At 33.5% G+C, this 19,689-nt stretch overlaps 1 protein-coding gene across 3 annotated transcripts in view; it reads left to right on the top strand.

The window, feature by feature from the left end:
- The window catches only part of COL24A1 (collagen type XXIV alpha 1 chain), a 364,391-nt gene that overhangs the window by 24,842 nt on the left and 319,860 nt on the right, over positions 1-19,689 (top strand). For all 3 annotated transcript variants that reach the window (XM_087866074.1, XM_045801865.2, XM_045801864.2), the window contains exons 3-5: positions 1,672-3,023; positions 10,026-10,079; positions 12,719-12,772. In XM_087866074.1, the coding sequence (XP_087722200.1) occupies positions 1,672-3,023; positions 10,026-10,079; positions 12,719-12,772 (1,460 nt within the window). The remainder of the gene's footprint in view (positions 1-1,671; positions 3,024-10,025; positions 10,080-12,718; positions 12,773-19,689) is intronic.

The following is a 19,689-nucleotide window of genomic DNA, read 5'->3' as shown; positions in this document are numbered from 1 at the left end:
TGTTGTCATACTGTCTCTTAGATACTAACATTCACAGCATTTAAAACTATTATAAAACTATACTTTATAAATAAAATGATGGTTGTTCTAACCTTAAAACAAAAACACAAGTATTTTATTTATAAAACTCTTTGCTGAGAAAACATTTTAATTGTATTGCTAGATTATGTATGAGTTATATTTGCCATTATGTTTGCTATTTGTAATAAACAGAATTATCAAACATCTACTAATAACTTATAAAAGAAAAACTAAGATGATTCACAATTTTCTTGGCTAATCTTCAAAAATTTTTATTTTTTTCTCACTTATCACAGTTATAAATTAATATTCTTTGACATTTCTTGTTGGAAATGATTATATATGTACAAAGATACAGGTGGGAGGTTTATAACCCCCCAAATCATAAAGATCATATGGCTGACTAAACTGTTCTGTATCTCTAAGAAATGACTCATCATTCTTTACAAATTGTATTTAATTTTATAAGACTCTAGAGATAAATGTGGCATCTGGTAAGATTCTGGTTAGGTAAATTTATTAATTTAGAAATTGTAGAACTATTTGCAAGGCAAGAATAGTAGATATCCAATAATGAATCAGACACAGAATCTGTCTTCCAAGAGTTTATCATTGGATAAGGGAGATAAGCAGTATGCTAGAAGTAACATTGCAATAAAAATAAACCAGAAAAGACCATAATTATATAAAATGTGTATTACATAAAATCTATATTATATAATAAATATTGAAAAAGAGTCTAAAAATTGTTTGGATAAAAATTATTATGGAGGACTGAGAAAATAATGGAAGCAAGAGAAACTTGGAAGGGAAAGAAAAAGTATGTGATCATCAACAATAGGAATTAAAGTTCTCCTGTCTAGGAGATATCAAGGTGACTGAATACTCTGTATGTAGGAAAGTTAAGGTATTAGGCATAGGGAAAACTTTTATGTGACTAGTAAATTCCCAGAAGGCTATAAGGGAAAATAGCCTGAAAAACTATAGTTTAAAAGATTATGTGGGGGCGCCTGGGTGGCGCAGCGGTTAAGCGTCTGCCTTCGGCCCAGGGCGTGATCCCGGCGTTCTGGGATCAAGCCCCACATCAGGCTCCTCTGCTATGAGCCTGCTTCTTCCTCTCCCACTCCCCCTGCTGTGTTCCCTCTCTCGCTGGCTGTCTCTATCTCTGTCAAACAAATAAATAAAATCTTTTAAAAAAAAAAAAGATTATGTGAACTTAATTTATAAAATGATTTCCAAATTATAAATTTTTTTGGTAACTGTGTCCCCTGTTCCTCTTTAACAGGGAAGTCATAAAATTTTAAGTTCTAGTTAAAGAAGTAATATCATTGGAGTAACAAATAAGATTCCAAACTGATCAGGAAAAATGAGAGAACATTTATTAACTTTGGGGTTTAGGAATATTGGTGTGCGTGTGTGTGTGCGTGCATGCACACACACGGTTGTATGTATATGTGTGTGTTTCAGATTACTGAGTATAACATTTTACTTTTCCTCTCCATATCTCTCATTACCTGGAAGTTGACAGAGCATGGTTACTTTAGGGGTTACTGTTGATACAGACAAGAAATATGTTCTCATATTCAAACATTTATATGAACACATGAAAACCTAAGAGTAAGATTCTTTCTCTCTCTTTTTAATTCCCAGGCATAGACATTCTTCATCAACTAGGCCTTGGAGGCAAAGATGTAAGACTCTCTTCATCAGTGACTGCTGTACCATCACCATCTACACCTCTACCTCAGGGGGTCCATTTAACAGAATCAGGTGTCGTTTTAACAAATGATGCTTACATCGAGTCACCTCTCTTGAAAATTTTACCAGTCAACTTAGAACAGCCATTTACAATATTAATTGGGTTGCAGTCACATAGAGTAAACAATGCCTTTCTCTTCAGCATTAGAAATAAAAATAGACTGCAATTAGGAGTGCAATTATTACCTAAAAAATTAGTAGTGTACCTTGGAGGAAAGCAGTCTGTATTTTTCAACTACAGTGTTCACAATGAACGATGGCACTCATTTGCTATTACTGTTAGAAACCAAGTTGTCTCATTGTTTGTTGAGTGTGGAAAGAAATGTTTTAGCAGAGAGACTCTTTTGGAAGTTCAGACTTTTGATTCTAACAGTGTGTTTACCTTAGGAAGTATGAATAATAATTCTGTCCATTTTGAAGGAATAGTATGTCAGTTGGATATTATTCCTTCTGCAGAAGCATCTGCAGATTATTGCAGATGTGTGAAACAGCGTTGTCGCCCTGAGATAAGCCGCCTTCCTACAACCATCGTACCACCTGAGATACTGGAAAACTCTCCTTTGCCCAAACAATTTGGTGAAAAAGTGCTGTCAGAGGACACATTTACCAAAGGCAAAAGCATCCCAAATATCATAAATAATGATTCTGCAACGGTCCGTAAACAACAAGGACATCGGATAGCAAAATCTCAGTCAACGTCTTTTCATTCAAGCAATGTCTCTGCTGTGGATCTTGAAAACCATGGAATTCAGGCCAAAGAAACGATCACTGAGGAACCTACTCAGACAAATTTAAGCCTGTCAGTGACCCATCATCTCAATAAGGTGAGAACAAATAGCAAGGAGAAATTTAGTTCTCTCCCAAATGTGTCTGACAATGTCACACAACATAATGCTGGAGTAACTGGTTTGTCACCATTTAAGAAGATATCATCTGTTCTTCCACATATGAAACAAGAAACAATTACTAATCTCAAGAAGGGTATCACAGCAAATCTACACACTAATGAACTCATGGAACTACAACAGATTTTTAACACAACCTTATACAGAGTGACAGATGAGCCGTCTGTGGACAATCACCTTGACCTAAGGAAAGAAGGTGAATTTGATCCTGATGCTACCTATCCCATCGAAAGTAACTATGAGACGGACCTTTATGATTATTATTATTATTATGAGGATCTTAATACAATGCTCGAAATGGAGACTCTAAGAGGGCCAAAAGGGGACACTGGACCTCCCGTAAGTTGTTGTCGTTGTTGTTGTTGTTTTTGACATCTGTCTTAATGTATTAACTTATCAAAAAGAAATCTCTAGATTGAGCAATACAGAACAGATCAGATCTGTTTCAGAAATGTATCTTGCCTATAGTGAGTGAATTTATGGTTATTATAATTCATCCAACCAGAATGTAACCCTGGCTCAAATGTTGTATTTGTTGTTGTTGTTGTTTTTATTGGCAGACTGAAAAGTTACTTATTTCTGGTAAAGTGGTGAGTAAGGTATATGTTTTTCTTGTCTAGTTGAAATTCAACCAGGAATTCAAGTGCTAAATATAGATCAGCATTCTTTATAGAAAAACTGTAGACTTAATACATAGTCCTGTTAAGAGAAGGCTATGAAAGTTGTAGTACACTAAAGAAAAATACATTAAATACATCAATTAAATTAACTGTTAATCATTAAACACATCTTTTATCAAAATAATATCAAGCGGATTAAAATAGAGTATAAAAATTTATTTTAGATAGAGATAATTTTGTAGTGAGTCACTGACTGGAAAAAAGCAACATTTTATTTCATTCAATATGAAATAGTTTAGTATCTGTTAAGAATAACATATTTCATTATATCTTTAATGATATTCATTTACATTTATGAATTAATAAAATCTCCAGGTACTTGATACAAAAAAATAGCTAACAGCCCATCTGTCTATTCAATGAAAAAAGAAAAACAACAGCCAAATCACTTATTTAACAATATATAAACAAAACTATGAGATAATAGACAGATGTTTTCAGCTCTGAAATTCTTTTGCTGTATAGGTACAATTACAGATGAACATTTGAAAAAGTTTTAAGTCTTTTAAAACTTATTTTAATCTATTTAAAATCACATTAAGAACATGTTTTTGCCTTTTATGTTTCTTTGATGAAAATAAAATTTGAGTCATTGGTTTGGTTCCAGAAGCCATTGAATGAGAGAATATGATGTCACTTGCTTAGCTTATGTTTCCTTTGTGGTTCTTGCTTGAAGTGATTTGATAGGTATTCCACAATTCTTATTAGAGTGAATGTTTAAAGGTTTTAAAATAAAATCTGAAGAATGTATTATTATAGAGAAATAAACTCTTTTTATCTATAGCAATTAATTATTAACATCTTAGTAATAAAACTGAGCTACTGGGTAGGTAATATTAAACGATAGTTATGGAAGCCATTTACTTTCTTCAGAAAAAGTCAGTATGATGAAATGAGCATTAAGCTCTTCTAAAAACCCCAAAATTGTCATTTCAACATTGGTAGATGAAGCAGTAATATTTAACAGATATTTACTTAGTTTCTGCTATGGGTAAAACAGGAACACAAAATATGTATAACACGGTCACTCTCAGAAGAGCTTACAAACTAAGTGTATGGGGTACAAATGTTCATAAGAGACATATTTTCTGAGGAGATCCCTATGAAAGATCACTTAAGGCTGAGCTGTTCAGAAGAGGTTCTTGCGGACAAAGTTCATTATAACTGAGGCCTCAAAGAATGGATAGATTTTGATAGGCAAAAGGAACTGGTCTATTTTATATTATATAGGAGAAGTGGCATAACAGCTATCATTTATTGAGTTTTTACTTTGTGGCAGAAGCTCTACCATGCCCTTACCTTATCTTAAAATAACTGGGCGAGGTTGGTATTATTATCCTCATTTTCAGGTAAAGAAACTGAAGCCCAGAAAAGTTAATTTCCTTGCTCATAACCACATTGCTAATAAATGATGGAGCCAGGGTTTGGATTCAGGTTTCCTGCCTCTAAAGCTCAAACTCTTTCATGATGTTAGACTGAATAATGTTGGACAAATATAAGACCCAAGCTAAATGTTGTCAGGTTGTGGAGATTTTTAATTGTCAAACGGATAGTTCTAAATTTATCTTGTTCTTGTGGGGAATTTTGTAGGTTTCTAAGCAGAGATACTAATAGGGAAGTCGGTCTGTTACTAGTGCCTAGCACAGACAAGAAGCTCCTGCTATCATCTTGATGTTACAAGACTAGGATGTTGTCTAGGATGACAGCAGTGAAAATGAAGAGGAAAGGTAGGATTTAAGAACTATTTTGAAGAAAGATTCGATAGAACTAGGAAATTAATTGGACCTAGGGACCAAACAGAAAGGAAGAGAATCAAAGATGACTTAACTTTTAAGTCTGTGGATTGAGAAAATGGTAATACCATTACTAAAATCAGTAATTAAGAGAGGAATTCAATTTTAGTAGAGCAAACTAAGTTAGAACATTGAAGATACTGTTGGAAATTCAGTCAGCTGTTGGAAAAGTTAAGAAGCTGAAGTGGAAAAGAGAGATCAAGATAAGGATATAGATTGGGGAGTCTTCCTATCAATATTATAGTTGAAGCTATAGGGTTAGATAATTTTCAAGGAAAGGAGTTTGGCACAGGGTCAAGAGCAAAATCATGGGGAGTGTTTGCTTTCTGATTATGGCAGAAAAAAAAAAACAGAAATGTGAATGAACAGTCAGATGGGAGAGAAGAGTATAATGTACTCTGACAAAAGCCCAAGAAGAGAGTTTTGAGAAGAAATTGATCAGCAGTGCCAAAAGGTACATAGAAGTCAAGATGAGTACTGAAAAACAGTGGAGGAAATGCATCGGCTCTTCTGATGGGAAAGTCGTTATTTAAATTCATGAATCCAACTTAAATTTATGGTAGAAGACTAAAGGTAGATTTTTAAAAAGCTAATGAAAGTGTAAATGGTGATGAAATGATGAAGTTTGTGGGGATTGTTGCCCCACTTCTTGAAGTAGATGTTACTATGTGAAGTCTCTGAGCCAGCCTGATTTTTCCTACCTGTAGGTGATGATTTTTTCTGCCATACACCTGTGCAGTTCTTTCATCATCTCTGAAGTTCATTAAACCTATTTAGGTCTGTATCAGGTTTTTTCTGGTACTCCTTTGATATGAAGATTATTTTTATTTCATTATAGAAACATCTTCCCTTATATCCTCAAATATTTTTCTTTTCCATTTTTCCATCTTCTTCTTCAGGCACCCCAACATACATGTATGTTGGATGTCCTTTGTGATGATAGATATTATTATTTTCTCTACAAGCATGTCTATGTGATTGCTTTCTTCTATTCCATTTTGTGTGAATTCAGTTATTCTGCACTCACATTCCTTTATTGATTTTTTCAGTTGTATTTAATCAGATTTTATTGTATCTTGCATGGCTTTCATCTATAATGGTTTCTTTTTTGCTCTTTTCCTGTCTTTCTTAAACTCTTCTAGTTCACATTTCACTACCTTCATTGTTATTTTTATTTCTTATAACTCTTCTTTAAGCTCTCTTTTTATAGAAAAATCACATCTTGAAATTCTTTGCATCTGTATGACTGAACTTTTTCTCTGTTGTGTGGAGTAATTCCTCCTCTGATAAATAATTTTCATCTACTTTTAATTTATGTTTCTGTCCTCATACTTCCCCCTCTCCTCGATAGGTATGTATAGATTGTCCGCTGGTTTCTTTCTGGTTATTAGCCATTTTTAAAATAAAGAGAACTCTAACTGGGCCACTATTTGTTTTAGAATAGTACAGGGAAAGGCAAAGGGAAGTAAGGTTTAGGTTGCTACCTTTAAACACCATTTGATTGTATTTATTTTGTCCTCTACCCAGAGACATATCTTCTCTTATTTTCATGTACAATTTGTTATGAAGCCCTTTGTTTCACAGGCCCTCTAAGAACCAATATGATGATTTATGCTCCTGTCTTTTATCCCTTGTCACCACCAAAAATCTCCTGGGATTAGGTTTGGTTGCAGATCAGAAAAATGGTGGGTTCTTCCTCTTCAAATCTACCTTCCTTACTCTTGGCTGTTTGGAGCTGGGTCTTCACTGGGCCATTAATCATATCTATTGTGGCTTTCTCGTTCCCTTTAAACCTCATCATTGTTAATCAAAGAATTTTTGGAATGAACTTTCAGGATTGATATACATTTAGATATCTGTAGCCTGTCTAAGATTTGAGGTCTGAGGAGGTTTTTTGTTTTTGGTCATCTCTCAACATCTTTCCTTACCACAAAGTTTCTCAGTATTTGGAAGATTATCATCATATTTTGTGGTTTGTGGTTGTGGTCTTTTCCTTGTTTCGTTGGAGATGATGTTTTTTCTTTTGGTGTTTTTTTTGTTGTTTTCAGTGGGTTTTGAGGGAGGGAGGGTAGTTTAAAAAATGTTCTCATTCTGCCATGTTTTATGTAAATTCTCTAGTGATCTTTTTAAAAACACAAATCACATCACATCATTTAGCTGCTTAAATTCTTCAGTGGCAGAAGAATAAAGCACTTAGAGTAAATGAAAGGCTTTTTATTATAACCTGTGCGGTTGTGATCTGGCTCCTTCTTACCTCTGCAGCCTCATTTTGTCCACTTCCCCTTACTCTCACTTCTTTTAATTCCTCAATAAGACTGTGCTTTTTGTTTGGTTTGCTTGGTTTTACTTATGCCCTCATTCATTTTCTTCCAGTTTTCTGGAATTTTGCCATCTCCTGTTTTCTCTTTTTCATCTTTTCAGTCTAACTTAGCACTTGCTCAGGGAAGTCTTCCTTGATACCACAAATAAATTAGATGCGCTATGTTAATCTCTCTGTTGCTTGCTTGTTCTTTTCCTTCATATCACTAAGTCAAATGTATAATTATGTGCTTATCTGTTAACGTGTACTTTTTATCTAGACTGTAAGCTGCAGGAGGGCTTGATGCTCACTAATGTTTATCGAATGAGTGAATGAATGAGTGAGTGAAGGTATTAAAAAAGGAAATTTAAACACAAGACTTCCAAGATTAATTGACCATGTATTACTATGTTTTAGAAGTTTTGGTCTAGTGAATATATTTGCCTTAATATATATATTTATACACTAGTAATAATAATTACTCTAGTAATTATATTACAACTAACATTAATTGAGTACTTGATGTGCCCATATACACCTTTAAAAAATTCATTACCCTATAGTTTACTGGTTAACTACTATATATCGGCCATAGTGATAGGTATTTTATACCTATAGTATCTTTAATGTTCACAAGAACTTCGAAAGGTATATTTTTATCATCAGTATTTTAAAATGAGGAAACTAAGACTTAAAAAGAGTAACTGGCTTGTCTAAAGTCATTCAGCTAGTAAATGAGGCATGACTTGAATCTAGACTGGACAATTGCAAAACCATTGTTCTTTTCATTGAATTATACTTGCTCTTAATAGCTAGTAATCTCAAAGTTAAAGTGCCATTTTTAGTACTTAAGTTTATTTACGGAAAATAACTTTTTCTCCTCAAACAAGTCAGTCATGACATATAAGATCAGTTTGCTTCCCTGTTTTCTAGAAATCCCCATTAATAATCTGTTCTCAAATATTTGAAAATGCAAAATTGTGAAGAAAGCTAAAATGATTTTTATTTAGTGCTTATTAAATAACTTAAATATTTCAATCATGACATAAAATATACTTTCTTTCTTCCCCAGTATCTAATGTTAATTACCTTTTCACTGTGAATGGAATAGTGTTTTCTTTTGCTGTAATGTTGTATGATAGGGAAATAAACCAAACTAGACATTCTGTTTTAATTTTCCGTTTAGTCTTTCATTTTTCTTATTTTTTGGGACTTCAAATAAATAGCCTTTAATTTCTGATTATAACAATGGAACCAGAACTGTGAAAGGAATTCCAATTAAAAAAAAAATAAGTGGAAGTCAATTCTTGATGGAAGCTAGTAATAAAATATTAGCTGTTAAAATATTTGAACAGCTAGAAAGGAGAATGCCCTCAGTCTGAATTTGAATAGAAATAGTACTTATCTCTCAATATTAGGAAATACATGAACAGTTTTTATCAAGTTAGGGAATAGGAGAAGAAAAAATACAATTAAAGGAAAATGGACAGTTTGAACTATATAAAGAACATTACAAAACTTCAAAATGTAAGATAAATAAAAGAAAGTTTCAAAGAGTAATTAATATCAAGAATGAGAAATGAGAAAAAACACTGCATAAAAATGAGGCTCAATAGGTCATGCTACTTGTTAATGACAGGGCTAGTACTTTAACTTTTTTATGTCTAATTTCATACTCTTACTCTTTTAAAGGCAATATTCAATGAATATTTGTAAAATGGAATATGTGTATGCTCTAGAGACAGCAAGAATAATTCCATATCAGCAGAGCGCTCAGTGACAATTAAGTGAACGAAAGATAAATGAATGAATGTGTTAACCATATCCCAAATGAACAGTTATTTTGCCCCAGTTGATTGCTAAAGTAAGTAAAAAAGATGACATAAAGCATTCCAAGTGGAAGTAAAGTAGTAGTTTCCTATTCTTATTTGATGTATTTAATAAGTAACATTTAAAAAACTCAGAACCCTTTAAAAATGGGTTAATTTTTGCTTTGCTACTTTGTTTTGCAAACCATTTAAGTCTGTTGCTGACCTCCTGGTATGCTGTGTTTGATGTAAGGCAGATTTATTACTGAATATACTAGAAGGATCTCATTATAACAGTTTAACACATTATACAGATTCTTGCTATAAGTCTTTTGAAAGAATATAATATGGTCAGTGCTTTAATTTTTCAGGGCAAGTCTTTTGAAATGTGTTTGAAAAAACCTGTAGTTGTTGGTCTCCAAACCCTAAATTGAATTCCGCCTGCAGTAGTAAAAGTAAAGTTAGGTAAAAATTACCCACAAAACTACTAGTTATGGTCCCTGTAAAAACCAGATACAGTGGCTGTAACCATAAGTCACAGACTTCCTGCTGCCATTTCTGGCCAGATTAAAGAGGACACTTGAGTTTCAACTCTCACCCCTGCTGATTAGGGTGAGGGGATTCATGTTACTTTAAAATCATCATCAGCTGGGAACTGGAGACTGAAAAAAAAAAAAAAGCCCTAGTGTGGGAATCTTAATGAGACTTGTGAGAAAAGATGTGTCTTACGGTACCTAACATCTTGGCATTTGTTTTCCAAGGGTCCACCAGGTCCCGCAGGTATCCCAGGTCCATCAGGAAAGAGAGGTCCACGGGTAAGTAAATGGGCTCCATGTCCCACTTGCAGTTAGAATTAGTAACTTTTAAGTATGTTTTTCCTAGTATTGTACAGTATGTACTTCCTTTGGAAACCTGCCTGGATCTTCAAACGTAGTCCTACCTTTGCCAATTCAAGAGAAACTTAAGAACATGTGCAGCTTGTTTATTTGAGAGTAAACACGCAGCCAAAGCCTTCTCTGTGAACATGCCCTAGAAGGATTATCAAATTTGTAGATTAGTGGCTCTTCTGGTGCTACTTGTAACCTTATTCTTAGTTATAAAGTGATCTCATCGGTAGTTGATAGTTCAAGGTGGGGTTCATTTGCTTTGGGAAATGAAGAGGAGTGGGCTGCCTTAAAATAGTACATTCCTGGATTATATAGTGGAAAATACTGGAGCTACTGACTAGAAAAATAATTGTCCTGAGGAAAAAGCTGCCTTAAGGATCAGCAGTAGTTTCTCACATTACACAAGTCCAACAAAAGATTTACTGCTGTGTTAAAATTCATTTCTTTCAAAACTAAAAAAATCAATATGGACTTTTACTAAAAGAAATTCTTCAAAGAGCCAGAAAAGGGATTGCGACCGTGTGTTACAAAGACAAACGCACACGCCATGGACAATCTACTTTCTTTCTATCCTGATTTTTATCTCTCATACAAACAATATGATGAAAAACCATCCTGAAATATCACTGTGAGTCGTCCATATTCACAACAAACTCTTGTCTGTATGAGGCCTCAGATGAACGCTCACTGGTGCTAGTTGTTGTTTGGCATTTGGTTTACTTCTGTCTACTTGATGACCTATCATGTTCCTTCCAGAGTCTCTCATCGATGCGCCCACTCTCCCGTAGCTGGCACACTACTCCATCCTCCTCGCTCTCTGTCTGGATCCTACTCTTCTGAGGAACCAGATCTCTGTCTGTGCTAATTCCATTCCCTTTCCGCTACTGAGGCTGTTCTCCCACAGCATGACCTTCAACGTCTGAGTCTCCATTTGTTCTCATGACAGAGCAGCTTCCTTCTCTAATTTCTTCTTTTTAGAAATTTATTTGTCTAATCCTTTCTTTAAGGAAGGAACAGATTCCTCTTCTCAAGACTAATTATTACATTTGTGTTCCTAATTTTATCTCCATTCCATTATTTATCTTAAAACTTGCAACTTTGCATTTTTTCTCTCCTTAGATTTATCTCAGTTGGCAACAAACAACAAATTATCCTTTTAAAAAAAAAAAAACCTCAAACTTTTACTGACATTAATTTTTCCTAAAGTTACTGTCCTAGCTCATGGTTGCAGTATTGAACTTTGTAAAATAATACTTTATGCCATTGCCCTGTGTCTCTATCAATAACTCATTTGTAAATCCCCATAAATTTTCCACCTATTTTATTAAAATTTGTTTTTTGAAGGTTACAAATGACATATGTCATAACACCTAATCTTTTTTCCTTAGTTTTGATCTTGCTAGATATACCTCCAATATTGCCATCGCTGATGTCTCTCTCCTTTCTGAAGCACAATGCTCTATTAATTCAGAATTGGAAAGACAGAAAAATAAATAATTATTAACTATATGTTATATGTTAAGCTAGAGGATGGCTGAAGAGCCCAGAAGTGGGTACAAAACCCAAATGAATATAGGGGTCTGCAAACCTGGAAGGCTTTCTGGAGGTGAATCTTAGTTCCTCCACTTGCTGGTTCTGTGAGCTTAAGTTTCTTCATTTGTAAATGGGAGTAAAAATAACCACCTTGCAGGGTTGTTATAAGGATTAATAATAAGAAATATAAAGCATTAACACAGTTATCTATGCATATTTGGTAAATAGAATTATTGACAAATTATTGACAATTATTGACAAGTACTTATTGAGTATCTAATGTGTTCCAAATGTTATACTGGTAATACAAAAAACAGTCCCTTTTCAAAAAAATTTTCAATCCTAGAACTAAGTGGCACATATCATAAGATAGTTAAAATAGCAATAAAATATTTAAAGAACAGATTAGAACAGTGTAAGAAATGTCCTAAAGCATATACAATTAATTGCAAATGAAATGTACATGTAGCAATTTCTGTGGAGGTTAATAGGAAAGAGAAATCACTTTACGATAATGTAGCTAGGACTTAAAAATGGGGTGGGATCTTAGTTGACACTTGAAGAATGATTTGGGCAGCTGTAGTGGGGCAAAGTGAAATGAACTAAGTCTTTTAGGTGTACAAAATGGCATAAGCAAAAACCCAAGTGCAGAAAGCATTAACATATGCTGACAGAAGAATAAACGTTTGCACTTTCTTATTTTTAGGCTTCTTACTCTGCACAGCTTTTAGAAGTAGCACTATGCAATATGGCTGGAGATAGGGGTGAAAAATAAAGGAGGTAAGCATCTCAAGGCAGTGTTTTGAATCACAAGACAGAAAATACAGTCCTCCTGTATAATTAGTGTAGCTCTCTTTTCCAAGAGTGAAATATCCAACATTTAGGAAAAGATAAAGAACTTTGTGGGGGGAGAAAAAGGTAACATTCATTTTAATTATGCGATGTAATATTTATCTGAACGTTGCAATAAACATTGTCTGTTATTTGTATCTGGATCTGTTCTAAGAGTGATCTGACCTTTTTACTATTTGCAGGGCATACCAGGGCCACATGGAAATCCTGGGTTACCTGGATTACCAGGTCCAAAGGTGAGTGATGACTAGTGAGTATCACATTATTTTCCTGACATTATTAAAGAAGGTCCTTAACTTTTTTTTAATTGAGATATAGTTGACATAAACATTATACTAGTTTTAAGTATATAACGTAATGATTTGACACTTGTACGTACTGCATGTGATCACAGTAAGTCCAGCCACCATCCATCACCATAAAAAATTACAAAAAATTTTTTTTCTGATGATGGAAATTTTCATGATCCACTCTCCTGGCAGCCTCCAAATATGCATGCAGTACCATTGACTGTAATCTCCATGCCACACGTCATATCCTCACGGCCTATTTATTTCTCAACTAGAAGTGTGTACCCTCTCTCCACCCCCGCAACCACTACTCTGCTCTCTGACCAGTTAAATTCTGTTTTATTTGTTCACCTGTTTTGATTTTTAGATTCCACATATAAGTGAGATTGTACAATATTTGTCTTTCTCTGTCTGGCTTATTTCACTTAGCATAATGCCCTCAAGGTCCATCTGTGTTGTCACAAATGGGAAGGTTTCTTTTTTTTTTTTTTATGGCTAAGTAGAATTCCATTGTGTGTGTGTGTGTGTGTGTGTGTGTGTGTGTGTGTGTGTGTTTACACCACATCTTCTTTATCCATTCAATCATTGATGGACACTTAGGTTCTTTTCATATCTTGGCTATTATAAATAATGCTGCAGGGAACACAGGGTTGCATATATCTTGATGAATTAGTGTTTTTGTTTTTTTCTGATAAAATACCCAGAAGTAGAATTGTTGGATCATATGGTAGTTCTATTCACTTTTTATTTTATCTTATTGACTATATTCCCTATGCTGTATTTTTCATTTCCTTAACTTATTTGTCTTTAAGTTTATTTTTAATTTTTTGATGAAACTCCATACTGTTTTCCATAGTGGTTGTACCAATTTACATTCCTTCCAACAGTGCAAGTAGGTTCCCTGTTCTCCACGTATTTAACAGTCTTCACCAATACTAGTTATTTCTTGTCTTTTTGATAATAGCCATTCCATGATTTGGGCAGCTGTAGTGGGGCAAAGTGAAATGAACTAAGTGAAGTGTGAAGTGATAAGTCATTGTGGTCTTGATTTGCATTTCGCTGATGACTAGTGATACTGAGCACTTTTTCATGTGCCTGTTTGCCACCTGTATTTCTTGGAAAAAATGCCTACTCAGATCCTGTGCCCATTTATCAATCAATTGTTTTGTTTTGATGCTGAGTTGTACGAGTTTGGATATATAATTTGCAAATATTTTCTCCAATTCAGTAAGTTGCCTTTTCATTTTTATGATGATTTCCTTTGCTAAAGTTTTTCAATTTGATGTATTTCCACTTGTTTATTTTTGCTTTTGGTACCTTCATTTTTGGAGTCAGATCTAAAAAATCATGCCAAAAATGATGTCAAGAGGCTTACTGCCTATGTTTTCTACTAGGAGTTTTATGATTTCAGGTCTTAAAGTCTTTAACTCATTTTGAGTTTATTTTTGTGTATAGTATAAGAGAATAGTCTAATTTCATTCTTTTGCATATGGCTGTCCAGTTTTCCCAACACCATTTATTAAAAACTCTCCTTTCCCTATTGTATATTCTTGCCTCTTTTGTTATAAGTTAATTGGCTATATAGGCATAGGTTTATTTCTGGGCTCTTTATTCTGTTCCATTGATCTATGTGACTCTTTTTATGTCAGTACCATACTGTTTTCATTATTATAGCTTTGTAATATAGTTCGAAATTGGGGAGCATGAAGCCTCCAGCTTTGTTGTTTGTCTCAAGATTGCTTTGGCTATTCATGGTCGTTTGTGGTTCCATACACATTTGGGGATTATTTGTGCTATCTTTGTGAAATGTGCCATTGGAATTTTGATAGGGATTGCATTGAGTCTATAGATTGCTTTGGGTAATGTGGACATTTAAATATTAATTCTTCCACTCTGTTAGCACAGAATATCTTACATTTATTTGTGTCTTCAATTTCTTTTGTTAATGTCTTATAGTTTTCAGCATACAAGTCTTTTACCTCTTTGGTTAAATTTACTCCTAGGTTTTATTCTTTTTGATACAATTATAAATGGGATTTAAAAAAAATTTATCTGATAGTTCTTTGTTAGTGTATAGAAATGCAATAGATTTTTGTATGTTGATTTTTTTTTTTACCCTGCGATTTTACTGAATTTATTAGAATTTATTTTCAGTGGAGTCTTTAGGGTTTTCTATATATGCTACCATGTCATCTTCAAATGGTAAAAGTTTTACTTTTTCTCTTCCAATTTGGATGCATTTTATTTCTTTTTCTTGCCTAATTAGCATGGCTAGGACTTCTAATACGATGTCGAATAAAAGTCGTAGGAGTGAGCATCCTTACCTTGTTCCTGATTTTAGAGGCAAGGCTTTTAACTTTTTACTATTTAGTATGATGTTAACTGTGGGCTTGTTGTATATGGCCTTTATTATGTTGAGGTACATTCCCTCTATATCCACTTTGTTGAGAGTTTTTATCATAAACAGATGTTGAATTTTGTCAAATGCTTTTTCTGCATCTATTGAGATGATCTATGATTTGTATCCTTCATTTTATTAATGTGGTGTATCATTTTGATCGATTTGCAGATTTTGAACCATCCTTGCATCCTTGGAATAAATCCCACTTGAAAATCCTTTCAATCTATTGTTGAACTTAATTTGCTACTATTTTGTTGAGGATTTTGCATTTATGTTTATCAGGGATATTGGTCTGTAGTTTTCTTTTTTTGTGGTATCCTTGTAAAATGAATTAGGAAACATTCTCTCCTCTTCTATTTTTTTGGAAGAGTTTGAGAAACATTGGCATGAACTCTCCCTTAAATATTTGGTAAAATTCACCAATGAAGCTGTAGGTCCTAGAATCTTATTTGTTGGGAGGTTTTTGATTACTGCCTTGATCTCCTTACTAGTAATCAGCCTATTCAAATTTTTATTTCTTCATTATTCAGTCTTAAAAGATTGTGTGTTTCTAGGAATTTATCCATTTCTTCTTGGCTGGCCAACTTGTTTGTATATATTTGTTCATAGCAGTCTCTTATGATCCTTTGTATTTTTGTGGTATCCATTGTAAATCTTTTTTAAAAAATTTTATTTATTTGAATCCTCTTTTTTCTGAGTTAGTGTAGCTAAAGGTTTGTCAATTTTGTTTATCTTTTCAAAGAACCGGCTCTTAGTTCATTGATCTTTTTTTTTCCCCTAGTTCCTTGAAGTATAAAGTTAGATTGAGATTTTTCTTGCTTTTTGGGGTAGGCTTATATTACTATGAACTTTCCTCTTAGAACTGATTTTGCTACATCCCAAAGATTTTGGTAAGTTATATTTCCATTTTCATGGTATTTTTTAATTTCTCCTTTGATTTGTTCATTGACACATTGGTTATTCAGTAGGACATTGTTTAATCTCCATATTATTGTGATTTTTCAGTTTTCTTCTTCTAATTGATTTTTAGTTTCATATCATTGTGGTCAGAAAAGATGCTTGATGTGATTTCAGTCTTAAACTTATTGAGACCTGATTAGTGACCTAGTGTATATAATCTATGCTAGAGAATAGTCCATGTGCACTGTGAAGAATAGATGTCCTACTGCTTTTGAATAGAAAGTTTTGTATGTATCTATTTAGTCCATCTGGTCATTAAAGGCAAGGCCAATGTTTCCGTATTGATTTTTCATATGGATGATCTACCATTGATGTAAACAGGATATTAAAGTCTCTTATTTTTGTATTGATGTCAGTTTTTCCCTTTAAATCTATTAATATTTGTTTTATATATTTGAGTGCTCCTATATTGGGTACATAAAGATTTACAAATGTATATCCCTTTTGTTGGATTGGCCCCTTTATCATTATGTAATGCCCATCTTATTTTTTTTTTTAATTTCTCAATGGCTCTGAGTTTTTTGTTTTTTGTTAAATTATGATATGTTATTCACCATACTGTATAATGCCCATCTTTCTCTTTTATTATAGTCTTTGTTTTAGTCTATTGTGTCTGATGTAAGTATATCTCCCCAGCTTTCTTCTGATTTCCATCTGCATAGAGCATCTTTTTCCATCCCTTTGCCTTCAGCTTTTGTGTGGTTTTTATATCTGAAGTGAGTCTCTTGTAAGCAGCATATAGATAGGTCTTGTTTATTTATCCATTAAGCTACTCTGTGTCTTTTAATTGGAGTATTTAGTCCATTTACATTTAAAGTAATTACTGATAGGTATGTACTTATTACCTATTGTTAATTGTTTTCTGACTGTTTTTGTAGTTCCTCTCTGTTCCATTCTTCTTCTCTTGCTCTTTTTCCTTGTATTTTTATGACTTTATTTAGTATTATGCTTAGATTCCATTCTTACTGTCTTTTGTATGTCTAGTATAGGAATTTGCTTTTTGATTAATGTGAGGCTCACATGTAACATCATATACATACATGCACATATACACATAAACATACATGAATACACACATATATATAAAATGGCCTATCTGAAGTTGATAGCAACTGAATTTTGGTCAAATTCTAAAAGTCTGCATTTTTACTCCTTCCCACATCTTGTTTTTTTGATGTCACATTTTACATCTCTTTATTTCGTGTGTCTCTTAACTCACTATTATAGTTACTTTTGTCTTTTAACATGCATGGAAGTTTTATGATAATCCACTACCTCTCTATATATTTACTTTTACCAGTGAGATTTATACTTTTATATGTTTTCTTGTTATTAATTAATGCTCTTTCTTTTCAGCTTAAAAAAGTCCTTTTAACATTTCTTATAAGGCCAGTTTAGTAGTGATGAACTCCTTTAGCTTTTGCTTGTCTGGAAAACTCTTTATCTCTCCTTCAATTCCAAGTGATAATCTTACCAGTAGAGTATTCTTGGTTTGTTTGGTTGGTTTTTTTTTTTCCCTTTGAACAGTTTGGATATATTATGCCTCTTTCTTCTGGCCTGTAAAGCTTCTGCTGAAAAATCTGCTGATAGTCTTATAGGGGTTTCCTTGTACAGAACAAGCTGTTTTTCTCTTGCCGCTTTTGCAATTCTATCAACTAGATATGTAACAATGAGAGAAGAGACAGACAACTTTTTTTTTTTAAGATTTTTATTTATTTGAGAGAAAGAGCAAGAGAGTGAGCACAGAGGGAGAGGGAGAAGCAGACTCCCTGCTGAGCAGAGAGCCCCAGGTGGGCAGTCCCAGGACCCTGAGGTCATGACCTGAGCCAAAGGCAGACACTTAACCGACTGAGTTACCCAGGCCCTAAGACAGACAACTTCTAAAGAAATTAGAAGTTTGTTTTTGAATTTGTGACTTCCTAGCCCTTTACGCTTTATTTGGGGACTTCAAAGGTATTTAGACTAGTAAAAGTTTAAAGTAGCTATAAGGACCCAGCTCATGTTTTTTCATGGGGCTGAAGTTCCAGGGAGCTTATAGTCCTGCTCACCACCTCATCTGTACAATATGAGGGAAGATAGAGCACTTGAGAGGGGGATTTCCACATGGTTTTATTCTCCTCCCCCTTTCCCTGTCTCAGTCAGTAGTAATTAGGTACTCAAAACAAACAAATAAGAAATATGGTGAATAGGGTGAGGAGATAGAGAGATAATGAAAAGTATTTGATTTAATTGACTTTTTAAAATGTGTATATTTAGAGAGGAAAAATATTTGAGAAAATGAAAAACTTTGTATTAAATAAAAATTATTGTTTTCTCGAGATTAAAACAGTGTATTTTTTAGAGTTGAGTAGTATGAATGTGTTTTTGGTAAAATGATCTAGGAGAGATAAAAATTTGAATCTCAATTTTTTTTAAAGACTATTTTTATTTGAGAGAAAGAGAGAGAAATCACAAGTAGGCAGAGTGGCAGGCAGAGAGAGAGGGAGAAGCAGGATCCCTGCTGAGCAGAGAGCCCCATGTGGGACTCGATCCCAGGACCCTGGGATCATGACCTGAGCTGAAGGCAGATGCTTAACAGACTGAGCCACCCAGGTGCCCCTGAATCTCAAGTTTTAATATTATATTCAGTAGTATGGATATATTTTGAGTATTTATAACTATTCACCAATAAAATATTTTTGTGTAACCATATATCAGGGAATTTAAAAAAAAAACCCTACTTTTAATTTGTAAGCAACTAATTAGACTTCTTGAGGACTTAATCTTGTAAACTGGAGTATTAGTTTTTAACTTATGTTTAACTTAATAATTTGATAACTATGTCCAAAATAGCCAAAACTGACTATGATTTATTTTAATTGCATATATTTGTGGAGGACATTAGATTTGTGACAGGTGTTAAAAACTACCACTGTGTCTTAAATGCATCCAATAAAGCTTGTGGGGTGTGGTTTTATTAAACAATTTCCTAGATATTCACCATGCATTTTAGATTAACCAAGATCAATAGAATATTCAAACTTTATAATCCTCCTATAATTTTTTTCAAGATAATGCAAAAAATGCAGAGGGCAAGGTCTTGATGATAAATTTGACATGCAGTCATAGGATTTATTTTCCTTTAGGGAATAAAGATTTCTTCTAATTTAAGAAATTTTTAAGTATAAAGATAATCCTGAATATTTTTCTTTTCTCAGTTATTATTTAGCAAGAATAGCAGAGGTGGAATTGTTGGCCTCTAAGAAAATTGTATGAAAAGTCATCTTGTTTCTTGCACGAGATATAATCTGTCCATTTCAAAGGGAGGTACTTGAACCTATGGGAAGAGAAAATTAAGGCAGTTGCAGCTTAGAAAGGTTTTACTGAAATAGGAAATGCAACACATAATGGAATCTCTATACAAACATATTTGGATGAATGGACTTTACAAAAGTCGTCATTAGAACCAAAACGTACCTTATATAAATTAAATGATTTAAAGCACATAAAGCATCTGGTAGAA

Source organism: Ursus americanus, chromosome 12 (genome assembly GCF_024610735.1).
Source record: "Ursus americanus isolate L20-20 chromosome 12, mUrsAme1.1.p, whole genome shotgun sequence".
NCBI classification, from domain to species: Eukaryota; Metazoa; Chordata; class Mammalia; order Carnivora; family Ursidae; genus Ursus; species Ursus americanus.
The sequence above is the reverse complement of the archived record's forward strand: the minus strand, read 5'-3'. Positions and strand labels throughout refer to the sequence as shown.